This window comes from Lolium rigidum, chromosome 2, assembly GCF_022539505.1.
Source record: "Lolium rigidum isolate FL_2022 chromosome 2, APGP_CSIRO_Lrig_0.1, whole genome shotgun sequence".
NCBI classification, from domain to species: Eukaryota; Viridiplantae; Streptophyta; class Magnoliopsida; order Poales; family Poaceae; genus Lolium; species Lolium rigidum.
The window spans coordinates 277052930-277069414 of NC_061509.1; the positions used below are offsets into that span (position 1 = coordinate 277052930).

General features: G+C 45.3%; 2 protein-coding genes across 3 annotated transcripts; both read left to right on the forward strand.

Annotated features, from left to right (window-relative positions):
- Positions 1-2287: 2287 nt before the first annotated feature.
- Positions 2288-3005, forward strand: LOC124693506 (pathogenesis-related protein 1-like). The gene is made up of 2 exons (XM_047226972.1): positions 2288-2482; positions 2516-3005. Exons 1-2 carry the CDS (start codon positions 2296-2298, stop codon positions 2797-2799), a joined length of 471 nt encoding a protein of 156 aa, XP_047082928.1. The 5' UTR covers positions 2288-2295; the 3' UTR covers positions 2800-3005.
- Positions 3006-11405: 8400 nt separating this feature from the next.
- LOC124693507 (pathogenesis-related protein 1-like) lies at positions 11406-12174 on the forward strand. 2 transcript variants are annotated; one of them, XR_007000048.1, is made up of 3 exons: positions 11406-11682; positions 11770-12096; positions 12131-12174. XR_007000048.1 is itself a non-coding variant. In XM_047226973.1 (2 exons), exons 1-2 carry the CDS (start codon positions 11496-11498, stop codon positions 12039-12041), a joined length of 459 nt encoding a protein of 152 aa, XP_047082929.1. In that variant the 5' UTR covers positions 11406-11495; the 3' UTR covers positions 12042-12174. The 2 variants fall into 2 exon arrangements, 1 of the variants encoding a protein (XP_047082929.1); XM_047226973.1 differs by having other exon boundaries at positions 11770-12174.
- Positions 12175-16485: the final 4311 nt, after the last annotated feature.

Consider the following 16485-nt stretch of genomic DNA (forward strand, 5'->3'; position numbering starts at 1 on the left):
AAAATCCAGCCGAGCATCCTGCGAGGTGGAGGCTACATCCGGAAGTTTGAATAAGACGTTTCCTGCCCTATCCTCGCTCCAGTGGTGCGTCTACCGATGGCGGAGTGCGCGTAGATTCGTGTCACCGACATATCTTTTGCGACCCAGTCGGTTTTTCTTTTTGTTCGCATGGTTTCATGTTAGTCACTTATGATCACTATTATTATTGGCGATGGTTGTTGCTCTGGTGCACTGGTCCTTTGGGACCTTAGCACGATGACTTCCCTTTAGTCTTTCGCAACAAGTTCTACTACGACAAGTTTTGCCCGACTCTGGTGATGGAGGGGCGAGCAGGGCGGCACGCCTTCGGCTGTTTCTAGTGTTTGTAGTCATCATGGTCTGAGTACCTATTTCTAATTTTTTTGGGCTTTTTGTACTAGTATTGATTGATGATTATTAATAGATCGGTGAAATTTATTTTACACGGTGACACTACAAAATTCTGAACTAAAACTCTGAACTTCAGTTAGCCAGCAGCTACACAAGTGTTATATCTGTGTTATATATCTTTGCAGCGTACGCAAAATGTAGCAGCAGTACTACGTCTATGATTGATATTCCAACTTCAAAAACACAGATTAACATCAATCTCGCTGCATCCATCACTTAAGCATGTACTTGTCTCAGCAATATGTTTGATGTCCCGGCCGGTGGTAGATCCCCGGCTAGACGTTGTACGTAGTGCAGGTGCTCCAGCCCCGGCCCCTCGTCCATGACGTTGTCGTCGAGCGAGTCGGCATGAGAGGATCAGAGGAGCATCTGATGTAGGCTCTACCTGCTGGCAAACTCTTCTCCCCCGCAGTCAGTTGTTAGGAGGTGTCGACATAATGGACTGATGTATCGGTCGATGGAGGTCACTCCAAAACAGTAGCTCAGATAAAACGATGGATATTTTCTCAAATCGAAGTTAAGCTACGGGTGTCTACTCAGCCTACTCCTCATCACTGAACAGTGGCATGCATAGCCTCGTCACAAGACTCGAACAAGAAAACTCAATTAAGATTGTGTGCTTTCGGCGCTATGCCATGTAGTATGTGGCCAGCATGCCCTTGCAAGTTGCAAGCTCTTATCAGGGCCGCACAATGAATACATCTTGATATGCACACAACGGCTGTTTGGCTGGATATGAATCAATCATCGCAGAGGATAGGGCTTATCTTATTTTTTGAAAGATGAAAAAGATCCATATTTAAAAACGTCTCTATCGTCAGTTCGCATTGGCCGCAATCTAGCTTACACATCACACCACTACAAAAGATGTGATACATATATTAACATTTGATGCATCCTTATGAATCTTTTCCTTTAAAAAAAATCCAGATGTGAACTCTTCTCTACTCATTATCTACCTTGATGGCCCGCGTAATTTGGGCGAACTAAAGCTAATATATTTCGATGTAAATTATAACTTTTCCCTGTGGCTAGCGGAAATGCACATTTGATCTCGGTGCATATGCCCCCTTTACCTAGAAAATGTATTTTGAAATGCTAAAAGAATTAGGACGAAAATTTGGCATGTATATCTCGACATTCTATGTGCTTGCTAAAAGTTTCGTAAAAAACTGAAGCTCTTCGTAGCCTGTGAAAAAAAGACAAAAAATGCTTCTTAAAAGCTATATTTTAGCACCAAATTTTTTCTTTTTTGCAGGGGTCACACAATAATTCATTGTTTCTTCAAACAACTTCGTGAGAAAGTAGGGTATGAATATATATATATACGTGCATCATTTTTTAAATTTTTTTTGACACATTTTAGTATTTTCAAAGTGCATTTCAAATAAAAGGAGCATATGCACCCAGGAGAAAAAACACCATGCTCCCTGTGGCTAGCTCTTACTTAGCTTAGTTCTTGCTACACATTAGATGTTAGGAAAGATAAGTAAAAGTGTATAGAAAATTATTTGTATCAAACATGTACTTGTCGAGGAAGCGTACCGTATTTTGGTTTTAATCAAGATCGCCCATTCTTCTCTTTTTCTTATTTTTTGATTAATCTGACATGCATTTGTCTCTGTAACTAATTAAACATTAACAAGGCACAAAGCTTTCTAGAGTGTGCATTCAGGTCAATCGATTGGCCGACTGTGCCATCCAATTTGGAAATTACTAGATGGGCCTAGCTTCACCAATAGATTCTTCATCTATTTAAAGCGTTCATTTCCTCTCTCTAGGCAGTCTTCACACAGCACATCTTCTATTGGTACAATAGTCTCATCTTACACCATCTGCACTCCCTTGTAGTTGATAATCACATCAATGGCCTCCACTAACAGCTGGACCCTCGAGCTCGAGTCAAAGGTGTCTGCGCCGCGCAAGTTCCGCGCATGTGTCATGGATTGGCATACTCTAGCACCCAAGCTCGCCCCACATGTCATCGACAACGCCCACCATGTTGAGGGAGATGGTGGCACCGGCACCGTCAGACACATCCATGTCACCTGCTGTCTCGCACACATGTTTGAAAGATAACAAGAAGTTGGCCGTGTAGCCGTGCCCTTCAACGCCATGAAGAAGAAGGTCGAGTTCCTCGACGTGGACAAGTGCGAGTGCAAATACACCATCGAGTGTGACGGTGTTGAGACATCCACGTGGAACATTAAGATGAAGCCAACAGCCAACGGTGGGAGTGTGGCAATTGTGGAATGCACATCCAAGGGCGTGCAGGCTAACGACATGATGCTCAAGGCCAAAGAGTCTGCTGCCGAAATGTTCAAGACCGTTGAGGCCTATCTCATCGCCAACCCGAACGCCTACAACTAAGTCAGGAATGAGGGATCATACATAATAATGCTGCTTTCTCCCCGATCGAATAAAACTGCTCCAACCTCAGTGGTATGCTAGAGCAAGCTGGGTGTGGACTTATAAAGTTAAATATAGACTTCGGCGTGTTTGTTACCAACTTGTGCTGCCTGCTTATGTATCTTCCTGATGGTTCTGCGCAAGAATAAAAGAAAGTATCTGAAATATATGACACTCTTGTTTAAAATTAGTAGGTTCTTTCTGGCCATAAGAATAACAAGATAGCGAATTACGGTCCACTACTAGGAAAAGGGCAATCAGTGGCGCACCACTTTTACCCATCAGTGGCGCACTAGTGGTGCGCCACTGCTATCACGCCACTGCTAACTTTTAGTAGTGGCGCACTAGTGGTGCGCCATTGCTATTTGGCTTAGCAGTGGCGCACCAAGTAGTGCGCCACTACTAGCTTCATTGTGCGCCACTACTAAACGTCTAAGGTGCGCCACTGGATAGAAAAAAGGTGCGCCACTACTAAAATTTGAAATTTCTAGATCTGGATCTGGATCGGGATCTGAATCTGGATCTGGCACATTTTGTTTCGAATTTTTTTGGCTCGTTATTTTTTCTCGTTCTTGTTGCTAGAATTATTTGTGCAATGTTCATTCTCATTTTTCTTAGCCTAGCCACCGGTGATGATGGATGAGGGATGTAAGAGAGGTGAAGAGAGGTGAGGAGATGTAGGAGAGGATGAACAAGAGGACGAAGGCCGCCGGTAATGGAGGCTAGAGGGTCGCCGGAGGGTCGTCGGAGAGTAAGGTCACCGGAGGTCACCATAGTGGAGGAGCTCGCCGGAAAGTAAGGTCACCGGAGCTCGACATAGTGGAGGAGGTCGCCGGAGTGAAAGGAGGAGAGGAGAGGAGGAGGTCGCCGGAGTGAAAGGAGGAGAGGAGAGGAGAGGAGGAGAGCAGGAGGAGGAGAGGAGACTGAAAGTAGGAGAATATGTGGAGGAGGAGGGAGGAGGGAGGAGGGGGTTAAGTGGCCGGCTCCTCCCATTTTGAAATTCATGGGCGGGAAGCTTAGCAGTGGCGCACCAAGGCATGGGTGCGCCACCGCTATTTTTTTCTATTTTCATGGGCGGGAAGCTTAGCAGTGGCGCACCATGTCCATCCTCCCCTTTACATAGTAATGGCGCACCATGTAGAGGTGCGCTACTGCTAGAAAAAAATAGCTGTGGCGCACCTCTGCACGGTGCGCCATTGCTATGTATAAGGCTGGGTCAAACCCATGGTCAAACTTAGTGGTGGCGCACCGCAGAGAGGTGCGCCACTACTACATTTTTAATAGTGGCCCACCACTTTCCGGTGCGCCACTGCTAAGTAGTAGTGGCGCACTGCCCTCCTGGTGCGCCACTAACACCCATCTTACGGCTAGGCCATTTCCTAGTAGTGGTCTATCAAAAATGGATGTTAAGCAATACGTAGAAAATGCGCCACCGATGGGATGGAGCCCTACCTTTTCGATAGCTCGGTTCTTCGATTGATTCTGATGTTAAGTGAACAACAACTTCCTCATAAAGGATAAAAAAAATAATGGTATCTATACAACACTTTCAAGAATGAAACAAATAGGAACGACCTATAAGAAAAACACAAACTTATCACCTAAGCAGAAAATGTGTTAATTGTTAAATATTTATTAAATCGTATAAATTCATTCTTCTACGTTGTACTAAGTTGTATTTAGTTGAAGAGCACCAGAGTCCAAGGACACCAAATTGAAGGTATGTTAGTATGGGCGGGCTCACAAGATCTCAAGGAAGAAAATTATACTAATCAAGCATCCAATCAAAAGAATGTATGCTTTCGTAGGTGCTTCCATGGCTGAATAAAGGCTACTTGGCCAGGGGAAATGATTTTGTACTGACATGCATGGATGTGGATGTTTCCATCGTTGTGCTTTGAGATTCGGATATAAAGAAGAAACAAACGAATCTTTTCATCTACCATGCTGAGCATGAATCTTGAGTAATAAATGGACGGTAACGAAAACACCCACACTCATAGGTGTAAGTACAAAATCCACACCTCTTGCCCAACTACCTCCCTTGTCCCAAACAGTTCTGTACTCATGCACTTGCAGCCCACAATGGTTCCTAATTTGCGGGGAGGCATCTGACAAAGGCACATTTTAGCGGGCTCCTCGCATTCAAAAAATTGCGCGAGTTTATCTGGAACTCTGCTGGGAAAAAAGGTTTAGATTTGTATATATATATGGCGTGGGATCAAAATGAAAATGACGATATCATATGCATATATACACGTGCATACGTGAAGATCGGATTGAGATTGGGAACAAATGAACTGTTGAGATAAAGGCGCGCTAACTAACACCTGGTTATAGAATGGGGGCGAAAAAACCAGCCGAAGTGGCAGCGCTGGCAGAGTCAAGAGTGCGCGTCGAGACGGCACGCGTAAAATACTTGGGACTCCCAGATCAAAAAGATGAGTAATGCGCATAACGGTTGTCATGCGTCTAGTCACACCATACATGCCGCATGTGCGAGTGAGGGCACGGTGCGGATATATTTTTGTCATGTGTTCTTGTGAGCTCCACTTATTAGCCGCAAGCCTCCTGCTGTCGCTTGCTGCCAATAGGGACATACTACATACCCGCTCAAGTCCATCGATGGCTTGCTAAACCCAGAAAGGGGTTTGCCGATGCTCGCCGGATGCACATAATCCCCACTCTTCTCTAGTGCCTTGCACTTTGCTTCTCTCTTCTGGTTGCAATTATTCCACCAAGGACCAGGGGAAGCCCTACTCCTCTACTTCTCACACGATCGATCATGCCCGCGTCGCAGCGACTCTCTTGAACACCTGTTGACTCGACCTGTCATCGTTCAATTTGCCGTACCTCATGTTCTCATCTGAGATCTCCTTATTCTTGTCTGCGGCATGGCATCCCCAACCCTTGTCCATCCCCACCACCGCGAAGGATCTGACGAGCGGGCTGGAATCTTCCTCAACACCCTAGCAGAACGCCCGCGCTGCCACACCTTAGACTCCCAATATAGAAACCCAAGCAGTGGAACAGTGACTCCACGCGGTATCCACAATAGCCTATGAGGGTTACCATCGGGAGGAGGGTCAACTAGACTGTCACCCCGGACCAAATCCAGCCGACCATCCCGTGAGGTGGCGACTACATCCTGAAGTCGGAATATGGCACTCGCTACCCTATCCTCGCTCCAGTGGTGCGCCTAGGGATGGCGGAGGGCACGTGGAGTCGTGTGTGAGATCGGATCTCTTGGGATTCGGTCGGTTTTTTGGTTTGTTCGTGTGGTTTCATGTCAATCACTTATGATCTATGGTTGTTATCATTGGTGATGGTTGTTGCTCTAGTGTGCTAGTTCTTTGGGACCTTAGCACGACGACTTCTCATTTGTCTACTACAATATATGTTTACTACGGCAAGGTTTGACTCACTCTGGTGATGGAGGGGCAAGGACGGCGGTGCATCTTCGGCTCATGCTAGTATTTGTAGTTATCGCTACCTATTTATAATTTTTATTTTTTTTGGGCCATCTCTACTAGTGTTGTTGATGATTGTTATTAGATCGATGAAGTTTTGACAGTTTTTTTTACACGGTGATACTACAAAACTCTGAAATTCAGTTGGCCAGCAGCTGCACAAGCGTTATCTTCACAGTGTACACAAAATGTAGCAGCAGTACTACGTCTATGATCGATATTCCAACTTCCAAACCCAGATTAAAATTTATCTCGCCGCATTCCATAACCTGAGCATGTCGAGACATGCGCAAGGATGCATACAAGGACGAACCTCCCTGGCGCGCCCGGCCCTAAGAGCAACTCCAATAGTATAGCCGGTTATTAGCTATAAGCGAGATGTCATGTCATCTATAGTCAACATGTAGCCAACAAGTACAATAGTTGGCTATAAAAATGTACTACTTTTTCAATGCATGGCCGACCTTTTATTCACACACCTTGCCTAGAGAGCACGCTGCTAGTAGCCTACTTCTGCATGAGATGCTCACTCACACTCTCTCTCCTCTTCTCTCTCATCCAACTAGACACAAATATATTATTTTAATCCTTATAGCCAGCTGACTAGATCTTATATATTGTACTTGCTCTAACGAGTGCCCACGGCCACGTCGAGTCAGTGACCAGCACCACCCAGGTCCAGCGCTGGCGGCTCGTCACCTCCAGCGCCGGCCAGCACAACGAAGCTGTACTCGTTCAGTAATATGTTTGATGTCCTGGCCGGTGGTAGATCCCCGGCTAGACGCCGTACGTAGTGCACCTGCTCCAGCCCCGGCCACTCGTCCAAGACGTTGTGATCGAGTGAGTCGTTCCGCATGAGAGGAGGAGCATCTGATGTAGGCTCTACCAGCTGGCGAACTCATCTCCCCCGCAATCCAAGTCCGCGTCAGTTGCTAGGACTTAGGAGGTGTCGACATAAGGTACTGATATATCGGTGGTAATATACACAATGCGCACCTAAACGGAGCTCTCATCCTGTAGGTGGCTGCTGTTCCACATCGGTCGATGGAGGTCACTCCACAACAGTAGCTCAGCTAAAACGATGGATATTTTATCAAATCGAAGTTAAGCTATGGTGGCTACTCAGCCTAGTCCTCATCTGGCGCTATGCCATGCATGTAGCTTGTGGCGATCGTGAGCTCCCAAGTTGCAAGCTATCTCATCATGGCCGCACAATAAATACATCTTGATATGCGCAGCGCGAAACGACATCACGGCTATTTGGCTAGATATGAATCAAGCGACGAAGAGGATAGGGCTTATCTTGTTTTTTCGAAGATGAAAAAGATCCGTATTTGACGTCTCTATCCTCAGTTCGCATTGGATGCAACCACTGGTGGAAAAAGGTCCATTAGTCGCAGTTCGCAACCTCCATTAATATCGGTTGCGCAACCAGGATTAAATATGCGGGACTAAAGCCCCCCCCCCCAACCGCGACTAAAGTCCCGTCCAAGTGGGCGCCAAGCGATCGTCGGGGTGGAGAACCTTTAGTCACTTCATATCATATTTGTTTCATGCTCTTGGGGCATTTCATCAAACACCTTGTGTGCATAAGATGAACCAAAAGCAAACCTAACACCCACTTGTGAAGTTTGTGAAGAGAATGGCTTCAAATGGCTAAGTGCTGGCTGCTGGATGGGTATATATAGGGAAGGGGCTTAGTCGCGGCTGGCCCGGCAAACCGCGACTAAAGGTGCCCGAAGGCCTTTAGTCGCGGTTGGCCTGGCCAACCGCGACTAAAGCCCCTCACGTGCACCAGCTGGCCAGCGAGCGCCCTGGGCCAAGGCCTTTGGTTGCGGTTCGCCTCCCGAACCGCGACTAAAGGTCCCATTAGTCACGGTTCAAAATATTTGGGGACTAATGGGGCTGGATGGAAGACCCTTTTTCCACTAGTGAACCAAGCCTACACATCACGCCACTACAACGGTGTGATACATATATTAGCATTGGATGCATCCTTACGAATCTTTTGCTTTCTTTTATCTAGATGTACATTCTTCTCTATTCATTATCTAGCTGGATGGCGCGCCCCTGCTATTTGCGTGACTAGAGATACTATTTCCATGTATATTATAAATTCGGCATGTGGCTCTTACTCAATGTAGTTCTCGCTACACATTAGATGTTAGCAGAGATAAGTAAAAGTATATAGAAAATTAATTGTATCAAACATATACATCGAGAAAACATACCATATTTTTGTTAGAAAACCAAAGAAAAAAATAGCATGCTAAATAAAATAGCGTGGTTCTTCTTTAAATCCCGTGCAAGTTATAATGTGCTAATAGCACGCTATTTTTCAAATTAGCATTTCGCAAAAAAAAATCAAAATTGCAGGTATGACATGTATATCAAGGATTTCATCAGATAAAAGATTGTCCAAAGTAATACATGTATAACTAATTAACCAGTTTTAACTCGATTATATCAACACATTATTCATTCCTCTCATAGAGACAAAACATGCATGACGAAGACCAGAACAACTAAACTAAGAAGTACATAGTTGAACAGAACTAACAACTATAGAGCTAAACCATGATATCTATGGGCTATGGATACCACTACTGAACTACCTTCCGACACTGGCCAAGTTGAAAGAGAACATGCAAGGATGAAACTAGATATGATTATGACGTGCTATGCAAGAGGTGGTGGCCTAGCGGCAAGAATCGGCGTCAGATCGAGCTCCTGGTCGCGGCGTGCGCCCTCGTGTTGATTCTGGTTGGGACATGCCACATGGAGGCGGTCCGGTAGAGCTGAAGGGGAGTGACGCTGCTGCTGTAGACGCTGCCACTATAGCATGTGGGGAGTCAAAAAATGCAACTGGTTGGTTGCCCATCTTGGGTTGAGTTAAGCTAGGTTGGAATCAGGGGCTCGTGGGCTGCCGTTAGTTTCATAACTTTTTTAGCACGCTATATCTTGGGTTGAGTTAAGATGGTGAAGTGAGTATAGGCCATTATTTGGCCTCCTTTACCACATTATCACCGGTTAAGCATTTTCCACAAACAATCAGCCATGTACCAGGAGCTTGCATTTGATTTAATTGATGTATTATGCACTCAGATGATGTACAGTGCTACTAATTTCTCTCTATTTTAAATGTTCTTTCCATATATAGATGTCGTAATTGATGACACAGTTGGCGTAATAGTCTATAGCTGCGGGGGTGCATGATGAATATCTAACAATATACGGTTGATTTTCAAAGAATAGTAAGTACTCCCCTTGTCTCCTAGAATAAAACTTCTCATCTCTAACCACTTCAAGTTAGCAAATGCGCTGAAATCATGTAATTTAGCTATAATGAAAGAACAATTTCTCTATTCGTTATATTTTAGTTGTTGATTGAGAGTTGATAGCAACATAACAATTTTTAGTACGCATGGGTAGTACAATGTTTGGATACCCTCCGCTGCCCCTTTTGCAAGGAGAGGTTAGTCGGTCTTAAATTTATATATGCTTTGTATATATCATGAATTATGGATGTTTTGACTTATATCTAAGCATAAACTTTGTAGTTAGACCGTGGCAGCACACGAACATTCAACTAGTAACGCTATAATGTTACAACAAATAGCGCTACAACTCCGGAAGATAGGTAGCACTACACGTTGGTCGTGTATTAACAAGGACACTGTGCATTGATGATTCCTTACACATCACATGCATCTGTGATCATGTTTTGCTTTTCCTTTTTATCTAAAAAGTCCATTCTTCTATCTTTACTATTAAATTCAAAAGCGACCGTGGTACGTCGTAGTTTGCCGACGTTTTTGCAACTTCGTCCTTGATCAATTGGACAATCAGGCTGCAGTCCCGCTGGTACATCTCCGTTCACCTCCTCAAGTCGTTTCTCTCTCTGGCGTTACTGCTAGGGGCGGCACTCCGCTAGGCTCGACCAGCAGGCTGTCTGCAGGGACTCGGCCGAGAGGGAACGGAACATCTAGGTCCTTGTCTATGGAGCCGCCCTGATACCACGTCGTCCCCCTCCACGCCACCACCGCCGATGGGTTGGGGACGGACGGGAGGAGCGCAGACGCCGCCGATTCGATCGCCACGTGACCGGGAGGGTGTTGCGATTCCAGCACATGCGTGCTGGCTATTCAACATGCAGGGACTTGCTCCGCGTCGCTCCGTGTCGCCCCCGCGGCGATAGGGGCGACCCCTCCTCCTCCCTGCCTCAGCGCTCCGCCCCCGACCCTCCCCGCTGCCGCCGACGGTGCGAGCCGCCGGGCAAAGCCCGCGCGGTGCCGGCGGCGGTGGCTCTTCTCGGCGCGAGCTGCTGCGGGCCTCGCGGGGCGGTCTTCAGCGGCGTCGACGCCCATCCCCCTCCGGCCGACGCGGGGGCGCCTCCGGATCCCGGCATGGTGGCGACGCGGCACGGCGGCCCAGCCACCGGTGCTGGCGCGACCTTGACGCCGGGGCGGCCGTGGCCAGGGGTGGCGGCGGCGGGCCCAGATCTGGGCCGGCGAGCCTAGGTCTGGGCCCCATCTGGGCCTTCGCGGGTTGGAGGGCCAGATGCGGCTGGAGCTGCTGGGTGCGGCTCCTCCCTGGCTAGTTGTGCTGGTGGCCGGCGCCGGGGCTACTTCAGCGACCGGCGCGGCCTGAAGCCCTGTACTAGCTGCAGATGCCCATTGGCTGGGGGCAGGGACATCTTGCACGGTTCTCCCGGATTTACTCCGCTTGACAGAATCTGGGTTCGTTGGCTGTGTGGGTGGCGCTTCATCGGAGTGGCGACGATTCTCGTCGCCACAAGTTGCTTGGTTCCCCGGTCAGTCGTGACGCTCGTGGGGACGACGCGTTTCGGAGTTGCGCCTGTAGGACTGTTTGGTCCGTGAGGTTTGTCCTGCAGGGACGCTAGTTTCCTTAATTTCTTGATTAATTTGTCCATGCATTTGTCCCATTTAACTAAACATTGATAAGGCACAAAGCTTTCTAGAGTGTGCTGTCAGGCCAACCGAGTGACCAACGGTGCCACCCAGTTTGAAAAAGTCACGATGGGCCTAGCTTCACCAACACATATGCTTCATCTATTTAAAGCCATCGTTTCATCTCTCCAGGCAGCCTTCAGACATCACATCTCCTATTGGTACAATAGTATCGGCTCACACCTTCAACACCCAGTTGTAGTTGATAATCACACAAATGGCCTCCACGAACAGCTGGACCCTCGAGCTCGAGTCGCAGGTGTCCGCGCCGCGCAAGTTCCGCGCCACCGTCATGGACTGGCATAATCTGGCACCCAAGCTTGCCCCACACATCGTCGACACCGCCCACCACGTTGAAGGAGATGGCGGCGTTGGGAGCGTCAGGCACTACAAATGTGGCTCAGGTACGCATACCACATATATGCTATAAATAAATGTCACATGCTGTCTGGCACACATGTTCAAATCATAACAAGTACATGATCCTGCAGCTGTGCCCTTCAACTCCATGAAGAAGAAGATTGAATTTCTCGATGTGGACAAGTGCGAGTGCAAATACACCATTGAGTGTGATGGCGTTGAGACATCTACGTGGAACATCAAGATGAAGCCAACGGCTAACGGTGGGAGTGTAGCAACGGTGGAGTGCACATCCAAGGGCGTGGAAGCGAAGGACATGATGCTCAAGGCCAAGGACTCTGCCGCCGAAATGTTTAAGACTGTTGAGGCCTATCTCATTGCCAACCCGGACGCCTACAACTAAGTTAGCAAAGAGGGATCATATGTAATAATGGTGCTTTCTCCCCAATCGAATAAAACTAGTCCAACCTCACTGGTATGCTAGAGCAAGCTGGATATGGACTTATGAAGTTAAATAAAAGGATGCTTTATGGACCTGTGTGTTTGTTTGAATCTTATGTATCTTGCTTATGTATGTTCTTCATGGTTTTACACGAGACTAAAAGGAAATATGTAAAATACATGACACTCTTATTTAAAATTAGTAGGTTTTTTCAAGCCATAAAATTACGAAGATTACGAATCACGGTCCATCAGAAATAGTAGTTGAAAAATACACAGAAAATGCACCACTGATGACATGGAGCCCTTCTTTGCTTGCCGATTCGGCTCTTCAACTGATTAAAATGTTAAGTGAACAACAACTCTGTCAAAAAGGATAACAGGATAATAATACCGAAAGAACACGTTCAAGAATGAGAAATAATAGGCAAGACCAATAAAATCATCACCAAAGTAGAAAAGGTGTTGATCGTCAAATATATATTATGGCGTATAAATTTACGTTTCTCCCTTGCACTAAGTTTTATATAGTCGAAGCACACCAAAGTCAAAGTACATCAAATCGGAAGTACTTTGGTATGGATGGGTTCACGGGATTCCAAGAAAAACATTATACTAGTCGAGAGCATCCAATGCAAAGAACGTATGCTTTCTTAGATGCGACTGAACAAAGGCTACTTGTCTAACTCACTCCCTCATCATAACACTATATTCCAATCCTGCACTTCGGGAACAATACGTCCGCGTCGATGTCATTATCCTGCACACCCTTGGACGTGCATTCCACCTTCGCCACACTCCCAACATTGTACATTGGCTTCATCTTGATGTTCCACGTGGACGTCTCAACGTCGTCACACTCTATGGTGTATTTGCACTCGCACTTGTCCACATCGAGAAACTCAACCTTCTTCTTTCTGACGTTGAAGGGAATGACTGCACAATATAGTGCGTGTTACGATTTTAACATTTGGGCTGGAGAGAAGGTGACATGAATGTATGTCATATGTGTGGTATGTGTACCTGAGCCGCAGTTGTAATGCCTAACAATGTAGGCCCCGCCATCTCCTCAACACGGTGGGCACCGCCGACGATGTGTGGGAGCGAGCTTAGGTGCCAGGGTGTGCTAGTCCATGACGGTGGCACGGAACTTGCGTGGCGCGGACACTTACAAATCAGGCTCGAGGGTCTAGCTGTTGGTGGATGCCATTGTTGTGATTATCAACTACACTAGGTGTAGATGGTTTGAGCCGAGACTATGGATGTGATGTTTGAAGGTTTCCTGGAGAGAGAAAACAAACTCTTTAATTAGATGAAGCTAGGCCCAATGAGTTTTTTTTTAAAATTGGATGACACCTTCGGCCACTTGATTGGTATGCATGGGAAATTTTATCAAGAAATTAAGGAAAGGAGAAGAATGGGCGATCTGCATAAAAAAACAAAATATAAATATGCATTCATCTAATGCGAATATAGTAGCACACTTCTCTTGTTGTGTGATGTGTAAGGATGATTCCCGTGCTTATTGTCTTTCTCTTTTACATAAACAATCTGTAATCCTGCATATCTTTATGATTTGTAGCTAGTCATCATCTGTGCCTTCATGCAATAAGGATTCATTTACCACTATGGTGGTAACACACAGGAAAAACTTCGATTAAATTTGTGGCACCTCAATTGAGGGTCGCTTCATATATGGAAGCGTATTAGCACATTTTTCAAGAGTGAACTCCAACGATTGTTCAGTAGGACATCATTTACGGATCCATACATATGTAAAGAGTATTTCAAAAGCAGGAGATATAGGGAACATTTTGATATAAGCAGAGCCAATTAATAAGCATCGGTGTTTTGAGGGATAACCATAATAAGGCTAACAATAAGGTAGAGTAGAAATAAACCAAAAAGTTTGAGTACGGCTAAAATAAATACTCTTACTCTTGGTAGAAAAATCATAACAAAAAAGTGGGGTAATGATATAGAACAAGAGATGAGCATAAGAGTAGATACCTTGAGCATTTACACTTTGCATAAACATAGAAAAGATGGGTAGAGAAAACATGAAAAAGGTAAAAACTAATGATTAATATGAGAGCCTATGATTTTGCAAGAGAGTCCATTTAGATGGATGTCACGGTCCTCTATTGTTATACCATGCTTCTATGCACTAATAAAATACGCTACATGGAGTGTTTCCTAACAAAAAGAGTGTCTAGATAAAAAGCCAAAGAATCGTGAGGATGATATATGTAGCATACTTTTGTAGACGCGTGATGTGTAAGGATGCATATAATAGAAATTGGATAGAGAGATATCGCTTCGTGATGCGCATATCTAGTGATATATGTAGCCTACTTTTGTAGTCGCGTGTGATGTGTAAGGATGCATATAATAGAAATTGGATAGACATATATCTCTTCGTGCTGCGCATATCTAGTGATATATTATGTAGCATACTTTTGTAGTGGTGTGATGTTTAAGGATCCATATAATAGGGATAGGATAGAGAGACATCGCTTCGTGCTGCGCATATCTAGTGATATATGTAGCATACTTTTTTTAGCGAAACACAGTACAATCAAAGACGCTCAAACATACGCACACACTCACCCCTATGAACGCACGCACACCCTACCCCTATGAGCACCGTCAAGAGACTGCGTTGAAGAATAGATCCGACGGGTCTTGAGATTGATGAAGTTACCACAGGCGCCTCACTGTTAATGGGAACGACGACGTCCACTGAATATTTCGCCTTTATGAGACACCGAATTGTCAAATCTAAAATTTGAACTCTGGTGGGATGGGAGTGCCCTAACCATCCAACCACAGATTGGTTCTCTATATGTAGCATAATTTTGTAGTCGCGTGTGATGTGTAAGAGCAAGTACATTAAGATCCAGTCAGCAGGATATAAGACATAAAATATCATATATTTTCTTAGTTGGATGAGAGAGATTAGGTGAGAGAAGAGAAGTGGGCTTCGACTACAGTGATGCTGATTTATGTTTCAATCTTGTGTGATCCATGAATCTGTAGACAAACTTTACTACTGGATGTTGAAGTTTTAATAAATGTTGTGTGCATCATCACGATGCAGAGGCTGGGGTCATATCCCTTTTTCGAAAAAAAAAAGAAAAAAATGAAGAGCCAGCTCTAGCACGTTCTTCTAGGCACTTTGTGAGACTAAAAAGTGGACCATATATTTCATACATTTTTATAGCCAACTATCGTACATGCTAGCTATAAGTTGACTCTAGATGACGTGGCAAACTACTATAGCCGGTTGCCGGCTACACTATTGTTCTCGCTCTAAGCTAGATGCATATAATTGGAATTGGATAGAGAGACATTCGCTTCATGCTGGGCATATCTAACCGAATAGTTGTGCGGCCATGAACATTTGCGAGAAGAGCCTGAGTCTTGCATGTCACATAGCCGAAAGCTACACTCTTGGATGCTCTCTAGCTAGTCGTAGGACCGGAGACATCTTTAATTGATTCGTGAATCTTTAATTTCCATTTGAGGAAATGGCGTGCTAGTTTTGAATGCCATTTTTGAGCTAGCGCTTAAAGGGATCGAAAACGTCACGTACAAAAGCTGGATACTCCACTAAACCGAAGGAAAGAAATGCTTTTATTTTCTTTGGCTGATGAGGTGGACAGCTTGAGCTGATTGATTCCCTGGTAGCACGTCGAAAATCGGGCGGTGAAGAAATTTCGTAGCACCATACATGTGAACCCGGCGCATGGACGCTTAGGTAGAGCACTGGTAGATCTAGTACACAGGGCTATTTTACTGTGATTTTTTAGGCCATCTTCACCCTATTTCGAAGCGTCTATTTTAATTTGTTAAGATTCAGTCCTTGGTTGGATTGGCCAAGTTACTGATGAAATTAGCAATCTTTACTTGAACCAACACATATTACTTTATCTTTGGAGTGGGAACGTTTCTCAGCCTTCCGATCAAAATGATAAATACCGTCTTTATTTCATTATTTAAAAATGTTATGTTGAGATTTTTACTAATATTATGCAATTTAGATGGATTATATTTGAACTCTGAGTTGTAATAGGTGGTAACAGGTAAGCACGTAGTATTCGAGACGTGACTCTAGTAGCCTCGGCCCTCCTTATACGCGACCACACACCGTAACCCATGACTGCTTAATAGCAGCAGGAGCCAAGAGGACCCGTGGCATGCAATGCGCCTAAGGCAGCCGTGGTTGGGTGAATGCCAAGAGGGTCGCGTCTCCAGTGAAGCAGCCCATTAATCAGTTGGCTAAACATCGTTTCATCGGCAGATCGTATGACTGCTTGCTTCTGTAGATCGAATATGCGTTTCCTCATTTACTTACTATATCCTCTATTCTGTGCACACTATAAGAGATCCATAAGAAAGCAACA

Coding starts and splice junctions, on each gene's coding strand:
- LOC124693506 (XM_047226972.1), top strand. CDS start 2,296: ATGGCCTCCACTAACAGCTGGACCCTCGAGCTCGAGTCAAAGGTGTCT. Junction 2,483..2,515: donor ACACATCCATGTCACCTGCT/GTCTCGCACACA, acceptor GATAACAAGAAG/TTGGCCGTGTAGCCGTGCCC.
- LOC124693507 (XM_047226973.1), top strand. CDS start 11,496: ATGGCCTCCACGAACAGCTGGACCCTCGAGCTCGAGTCGCAGGTGTCC. Junction 11,683..11,769: donor GCACTACAAATGTGGCTCAG/GTACGCATACCA, acceptor ATGATCCTGCAG/CTGTGCCCTTCAACTCCATG.